Source organism: Mastacembelus armatus, chromosome 22, assembly GCF_900324485.2.
Source record: "Mastacembelus armatus chromosome 22, fMasArm1.2, whole genome shotgun sequence".
In the NCBI taxonomy this organism is placed as follows: Eukaryota; Metazoa; Chordata; class Actinopteri; order Synbranchiformes; family Mastacembelidae; genus Mastacembelus; species Mastacembelus armatus.
Genome location: NC_046654.1, coordinates 6,856,651 through 6,874,204, shown reverse-complemented (window position 1 = coordinate 6,874,204; position 17,554 = coordinate 6,856,651). Strand labels below are relative to the sequence as shown.

Sequence of the window (17,554 nt, the reverse complement as noted above, 5' to 3'; positions counted from 1 at the left end):
AAGGCTTCAAACCCACAGAGGGTTACGGGGGTTACGGTAAAATGCATGTGATGTTACAGGGTGAGGTTGAGACATGTTGTCAATGTGGAGAGGAAGTGAAGTATAAGGAAAGATGACTCAAGTTAAATCATCCATGTCCATTATCCATCTCTTTGAGGTCATTAGAAGCAAGAATGTTCCAATAAACAAACCAGATGAGTTTTTTTTGCAATAAAGTGCTAAATATAGACTCCATTCAAAATAAACCAAAACACAGTGTACAAAGCCTGAAAAAGTCTATCTGTCTCTCCCACATGGTCTTACATAAGTAGAATTTAATTTGATCTGAATCCTCGCTGTAAAAAAGGTACATTTAACTTGGCTTACCTCTGATGTAATTTTTATCAGCAAACAGACCTATTTTATTTTTTCATGGATTAAAACGACTGTGATTCTTACCAGAGGGCTTAGATATTTGGAATTCTCAAAGGGAATATGATTAGGAGTACAGTACCTGCTCATATTGCTTCTGCTAAATTATCTCAGACAAGCTTCATTAATCATATTAATGTTCTTCTCTTTTGAAGGACAGTTGGCACCAAACTGTTAAAAAAAGAGTTTGTTTCAAGGCAAAGTTTTTCCATTCCCCTCTGTAGTGATGCGTTGACCCTTGAGAAGTTTATACTGATAAAGCTGTACAGTTCATTCAGTGTGTCAGAAAGAGTGCATGCCATAGGGAACAGGTCATGGAAAAGTCTCGAGTTTGGCTAAGTGCACTCTTTCTTTTACCCTGTCTGTCAGTCTTTGTCTACCTCATTCACCACACACACACAGCCACATATAAACACACACACAAGAGAACATGTGCATGCTCGGATACACTCTGACAGACTGACCAATCGACGCACACACATCACTGAATGCTGAGGTAATATGTAACAGTAGAACAGCTCATAACGGTGGGTAAAAGAAACAAATGACACATGCTAGGATTTACACTACTTTAAAAGGCTATGTTGGAGGACTATGTAAAGAAGTATATCATCAGTACCATATGTGAGATTTGAATGACCCATTATTAACAATGGGACTCCAAAATGGTGATTAGTGAGCAAAAAAGAACCTATGAATCGACATAGCTTTCCACTGGTAGTTCATTTCAGTGATTCCAGACATGAAGACATGATGGCAATTGCAAATATTACACTCCCTAAAATGATGACGGTAGAGTCTGATTAAACAATGTGAAGCCTACTGCTTAGTCTAAACACATTCCCCACATGGTATGAAAGATGCACTTGTCAGGGTAGTGATATAGACTCGTCTTGCTCGTTGTTAAAATCCATGAATGATTAAACAAGATGGTATTTTGAATAGTTAATTGGACAAATTACTTTTTGAAATTCCCACCTAGTTAATACTGTTAAATTAAATGATGAGTTTTATTTCTGGAGCTTTAAAATATCACATTTTGCTCATCATTTGATGCAAAACTGGAGTGAGTATATTTACACTGTGGTATGCTGACTTCAGCAGAGATAAGATTATGGTATATATGATGCTGCCTGTAGGTTTACAAGTTGATGGTTATATCTTGCATAAACAGCGCCCCCTGTTGATGCCTGGGTGTACGGACAGGTGAGAGGTGACAAGTTGAGAGGTCGTGTTAGCGAAACAGTTTTGCTGCAATCATAAAAAGTAAAGTCAGGGAAGAAAGCCAAGTTCTCGTGTGTGAATTCGAGAATAACAAAGCAAGTTAGGTTGTGAGTGCGTCGCGTTTTAGGATCTAACGTCCAGGCACTTGTTCATAGCCTGTTTGCTAGCTAACGTTAGCAAGCTATTGGCTGGCTTGCTAAGTTGCTATGTCGCAACCGGGTGTGTGGACATACAGGAGCTAACACACCTAGCTGTTAGCTCATCTCAAACCGACTGATTGTGGAGGAAAAACAAAAAAAGGTGAGTATGTTGTCACCCGACAGGTGCTGTTCATCATCGGTTGGTGCATTAGCTTTAGCCACATTGACATGTTTACGGCCAGAATGAGTTAGCTATTCTGTGTAACGTTAACGTTCAAGTTGCTAAGTTAGCGCTCATGTTGTTTGTGTTAGTCGAGTTGTTAATGCCACATTAGCCCAAAGATAACCTGCACTGCAGTTTAAGATTGAGCTGCCCAGGCTTAGGTTAATCGAAGTAGCTAAAGGTTATAGCGTTAGCCTAGTTTACATGACAACGCAACTTTTGGAAAGGTTGACACTAATTTTAAGTAGTAGTAGCTAACTTAAATCCCATTTTACCATTCTAGTAGTCAGGTGATAACGTTAAGGCTAATGTATTTTGCTTGTTTCCGCTGACACAACACTGCTGTCCGATTCTAACGCTAAATCTGTGTTGTTGTAATGTTAGCTTAACCCACGTTGTTTCCACATCACCTCCTGCAAAGTTGTCGATTATTTTATTTGCTTGTACAACTAAGTGGTCATTTACCAAGCAACATGCTAGCTAAGTTATCGTTAATTTACAGACGCAGCATGGTGAATCTAATGTTAGTTTAGGCTTGTGTAACGTTATGTTTTTAACAAAGTTAAACTTTGGCTAACACGTGTTGTCTTTTTCCTTCTGTGCCTTCCCTGGGAGGGTGAAAATTCATTGGCTAGTTATTTATTAGTCTGGATTAAATTGCATCAAGTCAGAGTTGTTGATGGCGTAAGCTGTATGTGTTTCCCCACGTGTTGAGTGTATGTGCTTGCACAGTGCATACACTCCCAGAATATGGCTGTCAGATGCTTAAAAGTGGTTGGTCACTCAATGGACACAGTCAGGGAAAAGCTCTTCAAAAACCAAATTTTCTGCTACATACAACTTCAGCACCTCACCATGTAAAAGCTTTCATACTTTACTAATTTGTAAAATTAAACCACTATAATTTTCCATAAGGTAAGTTGGTGTATTCTGATCACTTAATTTACTCGACTGTCAGTCCACAACCCATATAGGTTCAGTTTATGAGATATGATATTAACAAAAGCACTGCATGGCATTTGAGAAACTTTAACTTGCTTTGGAAGTTAAAAAATGACTAAAATGATTACTTGATTAACAAGATAATTTTATACCAATGAAGTAATAGTGTTATTGTTTTCTTTCCTGCTGTTTCTCATGCAGTGACAGAGCCTGGTTGCTCTTGGCATGACTGATGGTTACAGTGAGTGATTATTGGGTTGTTAAGACATATTACACACTGACCAGCAGTGTAATATTTTAGTTTTTGAGTACTGTATGTTTGTCTAAAGTTTATCCAAAAAGTATGTAAGATTTTTTGTCTGAAACTTGTAACTATTGAAATATTTGGTTGTGAATAGGTCAAGAAATTGATTTTAAAAATGTAGTTTAAAATATCGTTGTTGGGTAATAGTGAGTTTGAGAGCTGTTCCATTGTAGCAAAGTGCCTTTTATATCAAAAAATAGACCTGTTCTTAAACCCATTTGGAATTTAATTATCTCTTTACCCTCTTTGTCTCTTACACACAACACACACCACTTAAGCACATTGTTTAGCCTAGACATGCTTGACCTCTTCACTCTACTGGGCTCTGTTGGGATGTCTGGTCTTGGCTTAAAGTAAGGAATGCAAAATGATTGCCAGAGAATTCAGACTAGCCGTATGAGGAGCATGTTGTGCACTGTGTGTGGTGGTGTGTTTGGGTAAGTGCTTTCAAGACCATTACTATGGTGATTAAATAAATGCTAAACCAGACCAAATGGATGGAACTATATCCAACTGTACAAGTGGTACTAGCCATTGGAATATCAAAACAAAAGTGTTTCTGTAGATGTTTTATATAAATAGTCTTATGTCCGTGGTGTCCACACCAAGCAGAAGGAAAACATGTTTATTTAACACTTTAATGTTGGTAATTACATTCACTTATCACATCTCCAAACATTTGTTGCATGTATGACTAGGTTCATCTGACTTTTCTGGCAGCATCCTAAGGGTGTGGTTATTATGTGCATGGGGACATAGCCTAATTGTGGCAGTTGTGCTGAGTAAGCCTGCTTGCTCATCTCTCTCATGCCTCACATTTTCCGTTGTTAAAACAAGTAATCTTTAAACCCTTATTGCCAGCATAATCATACATGCAAACACACTAGCATTTTTTTTAAATGCATCTTCAGCCAATTTGGTCACAGCCATGAGACTTTCCGCATCATGGAGCAGCTGAAGGTGTCAACAAGGGCAAGGTGATGGGAGTGTTGAGGCCAGGGAGTTCAAACCGGAGGCTTATGCAATCATAACAGTAATTGAGCTGAAAACTGTGAACTGCAGTTCATGTAAGAGAGTAAAACACCTGCTGGATGAAATGGCTCCCTGTATCATCAGCTCAGACTCCCTGTGTAACCAACACTAGGGTATAATCAAATAAAGACTCAGTCTTTCCCCTTTTAACCTTCACCTCAGGGGACTTGCTTGTAATTAACTGGTTCTAGTGCTGAGTAAGATTCATGAATCTTACTCTTGGCCCAAGTTGTTTTTAAAAACGCTGCCTTTGCAATATTTTTTTCTGAATATGCATGGCATTTCTTAATGATATAGTGACACAAACTAGATCTAGTCCCTTCATCGGAAGTGTGAGCTTGTAAAATTGCAGCACATCAAACCATCCAGCTTTTAATTGATTTGGACCAGGGTAATTTGTTATTAAAAGTGTATCCACTTGTGCTAGATTTAATTTTATAATTAGTTTTGAATATATGGAAACAAATTGTTCATTTGGCTGAGTGGCTACATGGATACCTTTTAAAGGCCCTGTATGCCCATACATGTGTTTTAAATGATTCTGGCCAGTTAGACTTCTTCTGAGGTTTGGTGGAGGTTTACTAGAAATTACATGAGACCACCACAGTCCATGTGCTGCTATTGTACAACAAAGCAGGGACTACAAAATGAACAGGGCAGGGAGGGAAATGGCAATTAAGCATATAGTCCTGAGCAGAGGTCTAAGTTGGAAAAATAAGTGGAAACGACTGTGTTGGCTGTGCTATAGTTATGTAGGGATTTTCAAGAAGATCATGTTCCAGAAGTGTAAGCTGAAGTGATCACCACTGATGGCATTGAAATAACAAGGGATCCCCATTGGCATGATGAGATGAGCCCATTTAAACTTATCAGATATGTCATGGATAATTTAAGCTCCTGTTACTTGGTTTTAAATTTCAGAAGGATTACAGACTCCGTCCATGTCCCTCAGGGAATGACCATACGGTATTTTTGCTATGTTGTCGCTACTGTTCCTAGCATGCTTAACCATTATTCACTCCACCTAAATGGTTTATCTTTATGTTAATCCAGACCATTAGTGTCTGTGCAATTTGTATGTATTTTTATTTCAAGCCACTTACTACATCAACTATTTACCAAATTGCCTAGTCATCCTTAGACCACTGTTAAAGAATGGTGCACAGATTTGCAATGAATCTTCAGGATAATTATTAAACTAATGGTATTATCACAACTTTTATATCTTATTAAAGCACAAAGTATATTTGGTGAGTTGTACTTTCATTAGTCTTATCATGTAATTGTTCCAGTTCCACACTTAGTACTGGGGTTACTGGCACTCAGTAACTACCACAACTTCAGGTGCTGATGAGCCCTCTTCCACCGTAGAAATGGTGCTTAAAAGACATGTTTCTTTTGTGAAGGATTTTGTTTATTGTTTTTGAACTACCAAGCCTAGCAAAAGGATACAACAACAACCTCTATTTATATAGCACTTAACAACAATCAAACAGCTGACTGAAGTGCTTTAACATCAAACTTCAAACAAATAAGTGACAATAAATGTAACAATTGGGGCTGTCAAAATTAATGTGTTAACACGTTAACGCAAACAGCATTAATTTTAATGGCACTAATTTTATTAACGCGCGCATTTCCTGTTGGACCCGTGTCCGTCGTAGGAGAAATCGAAAATGCAGCCATAGACAGTAAAGAGTGCAGCAGCAAACAGAAATGGAAAGAAAAACGTTTTCTGAACAGCAAATTCATTTACAAAACAATGTCTGAAAAGTTGTCTGCGTGTATTGTCTGTGAACTAAGTTGGCTTGTCTGTTTGAGCACCTGGCTCAATGCAAAGAAAAAAATAAAGGGAACTTGTAGGAACTTTTTTTTATGTTAGCCATTATCCATTATGTGTTTAATAGGCATGAACAAGTTCTTTGAAAAACATATCTACCGTCTTTGAAACATGTCTATGTTCTTTATACTGTATGTTTAGGGTAATTTCACTAATAATAAACATACATTTGCATAAAGCATTTATGTTTGTCCATGCCCATGTTGATTAGAGTATTTAAAAACTTGAAAAGTAGTAATTTAAGGTAGGCTACATTTAGAATAGATAAAAATGTTCAATTAAGTTGCGATTAATCACGAGTTAACTCGTGACAATTGTGATTAATCGCAATTAAATATTTGAATTGATTGACAGCCCTTGTAACAATAAATACGTATAATAAAATATGCCTTTATACCCTAACCAAAGCGATATTGAACTAAGTATCAAAAGCCAATGACGATAAGTATGTTTTTAACTTTACTTTGAAGAGAACAAGGTCCATGATCAGACAAATATCCAGAGCGGGTGATTTCCCAACTTAGGGCCCACCACTGAGAAGGCCCGATCACTTGTATTCACTTCTAGGCATCTCCAAGCACATCTGTCTGTTCAATCCTAAAACTCTATTTGCAGGTTGGTAACCTAGCAACTTTGACAAATAATAAACAGTTTGCTCATTAAGAGATTTACAAAACAAACAGTATTTTAAAATCAATCCTAAAATTCACCACCAATGCGGGGAATGAAGAATGGGTGTTATATTTTCATACCTGCAGGTGTGGGTTCTGAACCATTGGAGGCCAAAAGAGAGAAGATCTTGTAATCTGAACAAATGGAGTTACAGTAGTCAAGCCTTATGCTGATAGATGCATGAACAGCTTTTTCCAAATCATTGCTTCTAAGAAAAGGTTTTGCCCTGACCAGTAAAGAAGATGAAAAAAACTTTTTACCACTCGTCAAATTTCAAATTCTTGTCAGATATAACCCCTAACTGTTTTGAGTCATTCAACTGTGAGAAAAGAGGTTTTGAATTGAACTGACCATAAACTGAAAAAACAAACACTATGTATTCAGTTTTGGATTCGTTCAAAAATAAAATGTTCTGGGCAGCCTAGGTTCTAGTGTCATTCAAGCAGTCTAACAAGGCGGGGGTCAAATTCCTATCATCTGGTTTTAGAAAGAAATAAATTTCAGTGAAACCCAAGACGATCACCAAAGAAAAACAAAACACTGAAAAACACCTGTTAGACAAGAAGGACCTAAACTAATCAAATGCAGTGCCCCAAATCCCTGCACAAGACCAGCAATAAGGATTCTGTGAACTATGGTATCAAATGGAGCTGTTAGATCTAACAATGCAATTAATACTGGTTTCCTATTATCCAGCGACTGCAGAATATTATTGTGAATCTTCACTAAAGCAGACTTTGTGCTGTTACATTTTCAAAAAGCCAATGGGAATTTCTCTATAATCAACCATGTATCAAAAAATATATAGTTGATTATAAACAATTTTCTCTAAAACTGTAGAAATAAACAATTGCTGAGACACAAATCTATAGTTAGTTCAAATGAGGTTTTTTTTTTTTTTTTTTTTAAGTAAAGGCACAACCACAGCTTGCTTAAAAGCATCTGGAACAGTGCCTAGCCTAAGGCAAAAGGAGACACGGCCCCACACAATGAAAGACCTCCTTCAAAAGATGGATAGGAATAACATCCAGTACACAAGTGGTTGATTTCAACTTATGCAGAACGTGAGTAAAGGAAGCAGGTTCAAATTGCTCAAAGACAGCTGAACATGTTAATGCCTTTAAACAAGCTAGTTTTACAACAGGTAGCCCTTGTCTGACAATAGCAATTTTCTCAATGAAGAATTTTAAGAATTGTTCACAAATTACTAAGGGAGGGCCACTGTGACCAGTAATACTGGTTTGAACAACAGATCTTATAATGTTAAATAAGACTCTAGTGCGACGTGAACTGGTAATAGTAATACCAGATAAATATTCAGACTTGGCTTTTTTGATCATGCCCAGTGACACAGCAAGCTTATCTTCTGTTTTCACTCAGGTGTCTACAGTCTTCTTAAAGAGCGAGTTGATCAATTGGCCATGGTTCTTTAAAGAGACTTTCATTCTCCACTCTTAAACTGAGCGATAGAGTACAGCCACACTTGTTTTAGCGACTATTCACCCATTTATTATCTGCAGCCAAAAAAGTTCCCCTATTTACATTTCAAGCCAGGAAAATCTGCCCTGGGTTTTCCACTGTTTGTGGTAAAATATGTCAGATGAACAACAGCAGGCTATGCTATTGATGAAAGTGTTGATAATCCTGTTTGTTTCATGTTATGCAGTTGCTCCACGTCACCTCCTATCCATAGTGCAGATCAAAGTCAGAAATGAATTCCACAAATATCATTTTTTAAATTTACTTGCTTGATGCAACATCACATTTTATGAAGGTTTTTCTTTAACTTTGACTGACATTAAGCTAATTGTGTCTTGTTCAACTCTCCACAGATGGCTGTGTCGCTGCGGGGCCTGTACTTTGTGGTGACCCTATTTTTGGGTAGTTTCTTTGGCAGTGTTTTCATGTTGGGCCCAGTTTTGCCACTCATGCTGCTGTATCCTGCTTGGTACCGCTGGATCACTGATCGCATCGTTGCTACTTGGCTCACTCTGCCTGTGGTGTGTACACCAGCTTGGCCTTTTTCTGGCCTTCTCTTGTGTATGCCAGATGAACTTAGGTTACCTGTGTTTGACACAGTCACGATAAACAACGTCATCTTTGCTTTATTTATGCCTTCCTTTTTAATCAGATTTTATTGTTGTCAGAAGTACACTTCATTTATTCAGATTCCCCTCTAGGACAAGCCTTGTTTACAGTGGCCCCATGAATTGACTGCATTGTTTCTTTTGTTCTCTCTCTCTTGAATTCATCTTACCACATTTCCTCTTCCCAGCCATTCCTCTCTCCCTCTACATCCTTTTTTAATTTTCTTTCTTTTTTCCCCCCGATCATGCCCTACTCTGTTTTTCTCAATCTCTCACCTTCTCTGCCCTTCTCATTTTTCCTCCCCTTGCACTTTCTCTTTTATCCTTCATCTATCCCTAACACAATCTACAGTCCTTATTGGAATTAGTATTTGGGGTGAAGGTGGTAATAACAGGTGATGGCTTCATTCCGGGTGAGCGCAGTGTGATCATTATGAACCACCGTACACGCCTGGACTGGATGTTCCTTTGGTGTTGTCTGCTCAGGTACAGCTACCTCCGTCTGGAGAAGATCTGCCTCAAGGCTGCCCTCAAAACTGTACCTGGCTTTGGTGAGTCTAAAGTTGGTGCCTTAGCCCCTCCTGTATAGATATGCACACACACTTTGCACACTTATGTCTACTGTTATGTACCCTATTTCCTGGACTATATTGCGACTTACATAGCAAAGCAACTTATATGTGTATATTCAGTCATTTTGGCAAGTAGTCACTAGCATTAGATTGACTCAATTGAAGATAATATTGTACCGCTGAAAGGTAAAAACACTTATGTTTGTGCAAAACTACAACTCCAAGTGTAACACAAGTGAAAATGCACTTGCAAAAGAAAGAGTTATACTGCAGACTTCAAGCTGCAGGTAATAAAATCTGCAGCTGAAACAAAGTTTGGAGTGACTGTCAGCATTCAGGGAACCAGAGAGAGGAGGAGGAAATGCCACTTCACCCTCTCCCCTACGCTGATGCAGTTGTTCAATGTTACTTGACAGGGATAAAGGAATTTCGTAATTAATACCAGATAAAGTGTTCTTTATAGGCTACTTTAGACTATAGTTAGTATAATTAGAAATGCAACTTATGAACTGAAGTGACTTATATATGTTTTCTTCTCTCCAACAAGGCTGTTTTTGCTAAAAGTGACTTAATATTCTGCAACTTACAGTCCAGAATATTTTGTGAGGCATTTCTTCAAAATTACATTGGAAAACAGTTTTCTTTTGTAACATAAACAATGAATTTTTTTTCTAAAAGAGGATATTGATTTGAAAAAACTAATTCTGATAGGCAGTATGATACATAGAATCATGGATAGGATCAGGAATGAGTACATCAGAGGGACAGCTCATGTTAGATGTTTTTGAGAAAAAGCCAGGGAAGCCAGATTGAGATGGTTTGGACATGTTCAGAGGAGGGACAGTGAATACATTGGTAAAAGGATGCTGAGGTCAGAGCTGCCAGGAAGGAGGCCTAGAGGAAGACCAAAGAGGAGGTTCTTGGATGTAGTGAAGGAGGACATGAGGATAGTTGGTGTGGGTGAGGAGGATACAGAGGATAGGGTTAAATGGAGGTGGATGATTCGCTGTGGGGACCTCTGAAGGGAGCAGCCGAAAGGAAAAGAAGTATGATACATAGCATCATACTCTAATGGAAAAGGCCCAGTGTCAGATGCTTTTACTAATGATCATTGGCTCTGGCTGTTTTGAAATGTCTTACAGAGTCAGTTGAGCATGAAAAGAAATCAATTTCACATGTAAAAACTTTCTGATGTATTTTCCAGGCTGGGCAATGCAGGTGGCCTGCTTTGTCTTTATTCATCGTCGTTGGGAGCAGGACAAAAGGCACTTGGAAAACATGCTGGACTACTTCTGTGACATCAGAGAGCCCTTGCAGCTGCTACTGTTCCCTGAAGGCACAGACCTAACTGGTGAGAAGTAAAGAATGCATCATACCTTACATGCATGCAACAGTTTTCCCACATTTTAGGTCTTCTCAGACTGCATGACCTACCAACCAGTTTCCAGAGCTCACTGTGGTCCTGTACCTGGTTTAAGCCCTAGCATTGACATTGTTATGCAAACAGACTTTCAAAGTGATCAGGCATAGCCAAATCCTTTGACACACACCCCACACAGTCATTTCTGCAGGAATGCTCTGATCTTTCAGTCCAAACAACAGTGACACCACAGTCTAAAACCCTTTTAGATCACACTTAAGCTAATCAAAGTCCAGATTAGCTTTACCAGAGGAAGCTTAACTTACATATCATGACATCATGAGGGGGTCCAGTGTCATTACATCATAATTGGTCAGAAGCTTTAGGGCTGTAAATATTGTTTCAATTTTAGTTTTATGTTTTAATTTGTGCATGTGTACAGGTCTACATTTAAGCTTCTTAAACCCACAAGGCAAGAACAACAGAATGTATGCAGTAATGTATGCAGCATGTCTTAGGCAGAAGTTTTCTTCTTTACTCCCTTAATACTTACTGTAATACTTACTTACATAAACAGACCTCAATCTACAGGATCAAGTGTAGGGTGCACTTAAGCCCTTCTAAAAATGTCCATGAGCCCCTTTGAAGCTTTTAGAGCTTGTGTGAATTGAATGAGATTGGACAAGAATTTTAGATTCCCTTGGCAGAGCCTGATCAACAGAGGTCTGTTCACACTTGTTTTGTACAGCAAGTTTGTCGGAAGGAGGAACTTGTTACACAATATGACTAATGAGGCATGATATAGTTTACATGTTCCTGCTACAAGTTCTAGAGTATTGTTTAGTTAATAAACAGTCACCTCTCCTGTGTTTATGTACCCCTCTGGTTTTTACAAATGTAGAGGCATTTGTCACTGGAGGATGTATTTCATAACTGTTGTCATATGCCCTAACAAACAGTAGTCTACTATTATTGTTACTTTTAGAGAGGGAGATGTTTGTGTGTATAATAAGTATAATTACTGTCTGTTTCTCCTGCAGAAAATACAAGAGCAAAGAGTGATGCATTTGCTACCCAGAACAATCTGCCAAAATTGGAGTATTTGCTGCATCCCCGAACTACTGGATTCACGTTTATTGTAGACAAACTACGAAAAGGTCAGGTGTATTCCACATCAGTTTCTGAAATTATGTAATGTCTACATTAAACATGACAATGAGCTACATGAAAATGTCAAACAGCAGACCTGTTCAGTTTTTTTGGGGAAGATTAGGAGTCAGGTGCAAATCCTACCATTATTATGGAAAATATTTCATCAGCATAACCAAGGAAACTGACATGCTACCACCATGACTGTAGTTATTCCACTGACACTGTTTGTTGAAGAGGGCTCATACCTGTTATTGTTGAAAGTCTCAGACATATGCTTCATCCCACTGCCAGCCATTACAACACCCCTGAGATTCTCAGGTTTTTCTATGAGCTAATTCTGGCTGTCCTCCAGAGTTCTTAAACACCCCCTCTGGCCCTGCCATCTCATCCCCCATGGCCCTGGATGCTGAGCGTGGCACTAACTCTTTACTGTGATGTCATCAGACTAAGCTAATTCTTCTCTCCCTCGCTCTCTGCACCTCTGACTGACATGCTGTGCATGTTGTCTTTGTCCAAGTCCACTGTGCCCCTCTAAGCTCTATTTTTACCATGGTAGAGCTGAGCTGTACCCCAGCAAGAGCTTGCAGGTGTCATCCCGTCCACTTGATATTTTATTCAGGTCTCTCTCTGTTTTGTAAGAGCACTTTGGTTCACTGAAGGTGGTGGTGTACGGCTCATGGTAGTTTGAAACAAACTTACTTCCTGGAAAATTACATGTGTAAGAGGGTTTAGCACAGGATTTTGAAGGATAAATAGTACAGTTTAATGTGGCTAATATTAGTAAGCGTCCCTGATGTATTATATCTGAAAGTACATAGATTACACTATGAGAATACTGAAAAGTAGGAATTTTACGTTATTAAAAACCGATAAAGCTAAGATAGTGTGTAAAATGTACTGCAACAGTTGGCAACACATTTTATAACCCATATTTTATGGTAAATAGTACAGACAACATATGAAATGTTGAAACTGATCAATTATGTTATTGAAATACTTAGAGTTCTGTGCTAGCAACATGTTTCATTAAAGGTTGGGACAGGGTGTAAAACTGTGTTGCATTACCTCTTCCTTTACCAACACTAAGCATTTAGGAACTGAGGACACCACTTGCTTTAGTTTTGAAAGTGAAATGTTTTCTCATTCTTGCTTGACATACTGTAGGATTTCAGTTCGAAGCCTCCTGGGTTGTCTTTGTTTCCTCATAATGTGCCAGATATTTTCACTGTTTGGATTCTCTGAGTCTTCTAATTATTTATTATGTGCCATAGATGATGAAATCCCTGAATTCTTTGCAGTTTTCATCTTGAGAAATGTTATTTTAAATGTTGAACTACTACATTTTCCCCACACAGTCTTAGACAGTAGGTAACACCACCCCATCCTTCCTTCTGAAAGACTGTTCTTTATACCCAATCAGGACACTGACTTGGTGCCATTTAACATTAACATTTTGCAACTTTTCCAGTCATATATTGCCCTGTCCAAACTTTTTTTGCATTTAATGCTGGCCTCAAAAAGTTAGGTTTAAATCGAAATATACAAAATCTGTTACTGTGAACATTAGATGACATATATTTGCACTGTTAACAAATGCATATGGGCTAAATGTGCTTTCCAGAACATTTCATTTGTATTTTTTAGGTATTTATTTATTTTTAATTTAGTGTGCCAACTTTTATGCAGACAAAGTTGTACTTTTGGATTCAAAATCATGCTCTGGCTTTCGTTTCAAACTGGTTACAAATTCTATCACAACATAATGTACCTTGACTTATTTTAAAGTTGTATCTGTTTTCCCAGGAGACAACCTGGATGCCGTCCATGACATCACAGTGGCTTACCCGAAGAACATCCCTCAGACAGAACGCCACCTCATTTTGGGGTTTTTCCCACGTGAGATTCACTTCCATGTGCGCCGCTACCCGGTGTCTATGCTGCCAAAGTCTTCCTCTGATCTTGAGTCTTGGTGCCACGAGCGCTGGGCTGAAAAGGAGGTCCGTCTCCGTGACTTCTACTCAGGCCAACCCCGGGCCTTTGACAGGGACGGTGTTGCACATGTGCCACCTTGCAAGTCAGAGTTGCGAGTGGCTCTGATCAAAGCGATCTCACTCCTCTACTGGAACAGCTTCATTGCATTTTGCTTCGCTGGCTTGTGGCTGTGGGCACCATTTAGGCTTTACTTCCTGGTCATGGTTGTAGTGTATATAGCTCAGCAGAAGCTGGTTGGTGGGCTGGAACTGCTGGAGTTGGCCTGCCATCGATACTGGAAGTCTATGGCTGCCGACGTTGGTGACAAGAATAAGGTGTTGAAGATGCAGTGAGGATGGAAGACAGGGTTGAGTGACATTTACAAGTTTTTACTTCTGCTCTGCAATGAAATTGAGAACTCAGTTGGCTTGGCCTGTTCAGTCCAGGCAGCTAGAGGATTTATATTTTAAAAAGGGAGTAATGAGCGCACCTCCTGATGGTATGTTTGGCTTCTGTGGGGAGAGACCTCATCTTTTTTTGTGACAAAGAAAAATAAGAATGTTATGTGCATTTATCTGTGTTTGATTTAAGGAATTCGTCACACGCTCTATCACTTTTCCTATATGTCTCCTTTCTGTGTATAATCAAAGTTAGTTAGCTGTCAGTACCTGTTTTCTGTTGTTGGTGTTTATGTTTGTTTGTTCAGAACCTCAATGTGGACATGTCATGCTGTTATATTGTTGCCATGTACTGTATTTCGTTTTATTGTATGCTATGTTGTCCTTGGTTTTATATTGCTGTCATAAATTGTGGATCAGAGCCATAGTACAGAGGTGGTCTGTACATTTAATGACTTGACTCTAACCAATGGTAAAATCAGCACTGTTAGTTGTCAGCACCTGTCAGCACAGGTTAGTTAAATGAATCAGTTAATAGTTAATAGACATCCAGTTTCCAGATAATTATTACAGGTGATATGTGAACTGCTGTTTACCCTTATTGGGTATATTTAACACTTTATACAAATTAGGGAATGAACTTTTCTGTTAGTCCTTAGAGATAGTTCTGTGATAACGTTCGCTGCAGAATAGGTCGTGAAACATAAATTATGTTTTTCTACTTGTTTGCTCATCTGTCTTTTGCACATAAAAGCCAAAGATGAGAAAAGCAGACATGACACATAAAGCAGTAATCAAACAGAATGCAATCTGTATTGTAAGGAAAAATTAGTTTCACCCACTTTTTGGAAGGTTGCCTATAGCTGCACTGAGGCAACAATTATCAACTCATCAAGATCAAAGATCTAATTGAAATTTTATGTCTGGTTAACTATAGAAGAAAAGCAGGCTTGTGCCCTTTCTGGGAATGAAGGAATGCCTTGTAGAGACAAGATGTAGGTGGAATGGTGGTGGAAGAATGTCCTGTTGGGACAACATTACCTCACGATGTGCAGAGGACCAGACTTGGAGTGGAAAACTGGCCCTGAACTCAACCTAATCCAAAAAAGCCCTGTAATGCCCACCTCTGCCTGTGTCCCTCTCTGGAGGACTGGTATTGATGTTCCTGCTAAACTCAATTAGCAAATGACAGCTGAGAAAGCTACTCCAATTGCGCCAAAAAAGGGCAGATACTGAAACGAGATTGGAGCAACAGTGCACCCACCTTTTTAGCCGCAGACCTTACTTTCCATTGAGCTCACTACCTTTTCAAACTATATTAATTCTGAGAGTCAGGGAACATTTGTATCTTGAAGTCTGTAGCAGTTTCTGTAACAATGTGCAATGTGATCTAGCTGACCATTTGAAACGTGTGTTGTGAGACAAATCTTTCATAACCGTCAATCGCACGATCAAGTTAATTGAAGCATCTTTCTTGTTTATACAAATCTAAAACTCATATAGTCAATATGTAAAGGGGCTGTTTCCTGTCACTGTGATCCATTATGTTGTCTTATCATAGCATGTTGTAGTTTACCAAATATGGTACTATGTCTATCTCTTCAAACCATTTACAGCTCCTGAACCAGCTATAATATCCATGTATTACTCTGTCACTTGTGCCGCTTTCACTTGTGCTCATTTTGCAATCACTTGCTGATGCTGGACCTCTTTTAAAATCACTGTCCTCAGGTAAACACAGTGGACACTGTTAAAACTCTCTCTTAAAGGAATATATATATATATAAATATACACACTATATCAATTCATTCGTGTTTCTAGTCATTGTTCTTTCAAGCTTTATATATAACTTAGGAAATGTTGACTACTAACTTTAAAACTGATACTACCTGGTCAACTCTTTTCATAAAGGATGTATTAGTTCATGTCATTGTATGGACAGTCTTGTCAATTTAAAATGTTCCAGACATTGCTGACATTGTTGTGTGATATTACATTACTGTGACTTTAGGTTTTTCAATCTTATTCATCATTGATTGTTATTCACTGAGTCATGTTATCACACTGACATTTTTAGTTTCTGCAAGACATCTCATGCTTTATCTCAGCAGTCTTTTAATGTAGATTGTACTATAACCATCATTTTACTGCAGTAAATGAGTCAACACGACCTTGAATGTGCATGTTACACAATACTAGGGCCATAGTGTGCCTTGACTGTTTTGCACACACAAGTCTACCATAGTCAACCAAAAAGGTCAGGAGCTTTGAAGGTGAAGTGCAGTCACCATGGTAACTAATGTTGACTCTTGTCTCCTAGCAACAGGATGTAGAGTGATGTCAATGGAAAGCATGCTATTTTCTGCTGATACCAGAGTGATGTCACTCCTTTGTGTGTGTGAAGAGAGTGGTGGAAATAGAGAAGTTTATTTCTAAATCCTATATCTCTGCTCTCCTGAGGGGATAGCGGGGGGGTGTGATGCTGACATCCCGTGAAAACAAAGAAAGACAAAAGGTGAGGATAAATTAAAATAGCTGTCTGGGGATGATGACTCATGGGCCAATTAAGGGTGCAATTATGCTCCCAGTTCTCCTATTTTTAGCCTGACTCTCTTAGTAATAGAATAGTTAGGGATGAGTTTACAGAAGCTTGATGTTAAAACCCTTTAGGGAATCTCAGTGTCCCCTGTCCTGCACAAGAACACTCTGGAAGTGTTTGAAGAGTGGTGGAAAAATAGCCATGTCACATCTAGATTTGTATCTTGTCTGTCCAAATGCATGCAGACTAATAGGATCAACAAGGCAGTGTAATTACCCTTATCTGACCAGATGGCTTTTTCAATAAAGACAGCAGACAATCCTGAGTTTATGCAGGGACAAAGTCAAAGACTGCAATGAATTATAAAGCCAGGCAGTAAGTTCAGTGGGGGATGGAGCCTTCTTTTGCCTCTAGTGGAGTTTGGCATTTAAATAGTACAATCCATGGTCATAAAACCATTGGTCTTCTTAATACATGAATACTTTAGATCCCTCAATAAAAGAAAAGCAACTGGGGTAGATACAACATAGAGCACAGCAGTTTGTTGTATCCAGCAACCTTAATTAATGTTTGTATGAGCTAAGTTTAGAGCTGCGTGCTCTCTGGAGGATGCCTTGAGGAGTGACTGCAGAAAAGCAGACCTGTTGTTGATTCCACTGCTGTGACACAGGCCACATAGACACAGC

General features: G+C 38.7%; 1 protein-coding gene across 3 annotated transcripts; it reads left to right on the top strand.

The window, feature by feature from the left end:
• The first annotated feature begins 1,608 nt into the window (after positions 1 to 1,608).
• Positions 1,609 to 16,499, top strand: lclat1 (lysocardiolipin acyltransferase 1). Of its 3 annotated transcripts, none has more exons than XM_026306141.1 (6): positions 1,609 to 1,935; positions 8,619 to 8,788; positions 9,228 to 9,426; positions 10,652 to 10,798; positions 11,848 to 11,964; positions 13,763 to 16,499. In XM_026306141.1, exons 2-6 carry the CDS (start codon positions 8,621 to 8,623, stop codon positions 14,281 to 14,283), a joined length of 1,152 nt encoding a protein of 383 aa, XP_026161926.1. In that variant the 5' UTR covers positions 1,609 to 1,935; positions 8,619 to 8,620; the 3' UTR covers positions 14,284 to 16,499. The 3 variants fall into 3 exon arrangements, with proteins under 3 accessions (XP_026161926.1, XP_026161917.1, XP_026161907.1); XM_026306132.1 differs by lacking the exon at positions 1,609 to 1,935 and adding an exon at positions 3,158 to 3,181 and having other exon boundaries at positions 8,621 to 8,788; XM_026306122.1 differs by lacking the exon at positions 1,609 to 1,935 and adding an exon at positions 3,222 to 8,492 and having other exon boundaries at positions 8,621 to 8,788.
• The last annotated feature ends 1,055 nt before the right edge of the window (positions 16,500 to 17,554 follow it).

What these genes read in the sequence shown, in the direction of transcription:
- lclat1 (XM_026306122.1), top strand. Translation starts at nt 8,382, where the DNA reads ATGTCAGATGAACAACAGCAGGCTATGCTATTGATGAAAGTGTTGATA. An exon ending in TATCCATAGTGCAGATCAAA is followed by an intron (nt 8,493 to 8,620) that starts GTCAGAAATGAA and finishes AACTCTCCACAG; the next exon opens with ATGGCTGTGTCGCTGCGGGG. An exon ending in CTTGGCTCACTCTGCCTGTG is followed by an intron (nt 8,789 to 9,227) that starts GTGTGTACACCA and finishes CACAATCTACAG; the next exon opens with TCCTTATTGGAATTAGTATT.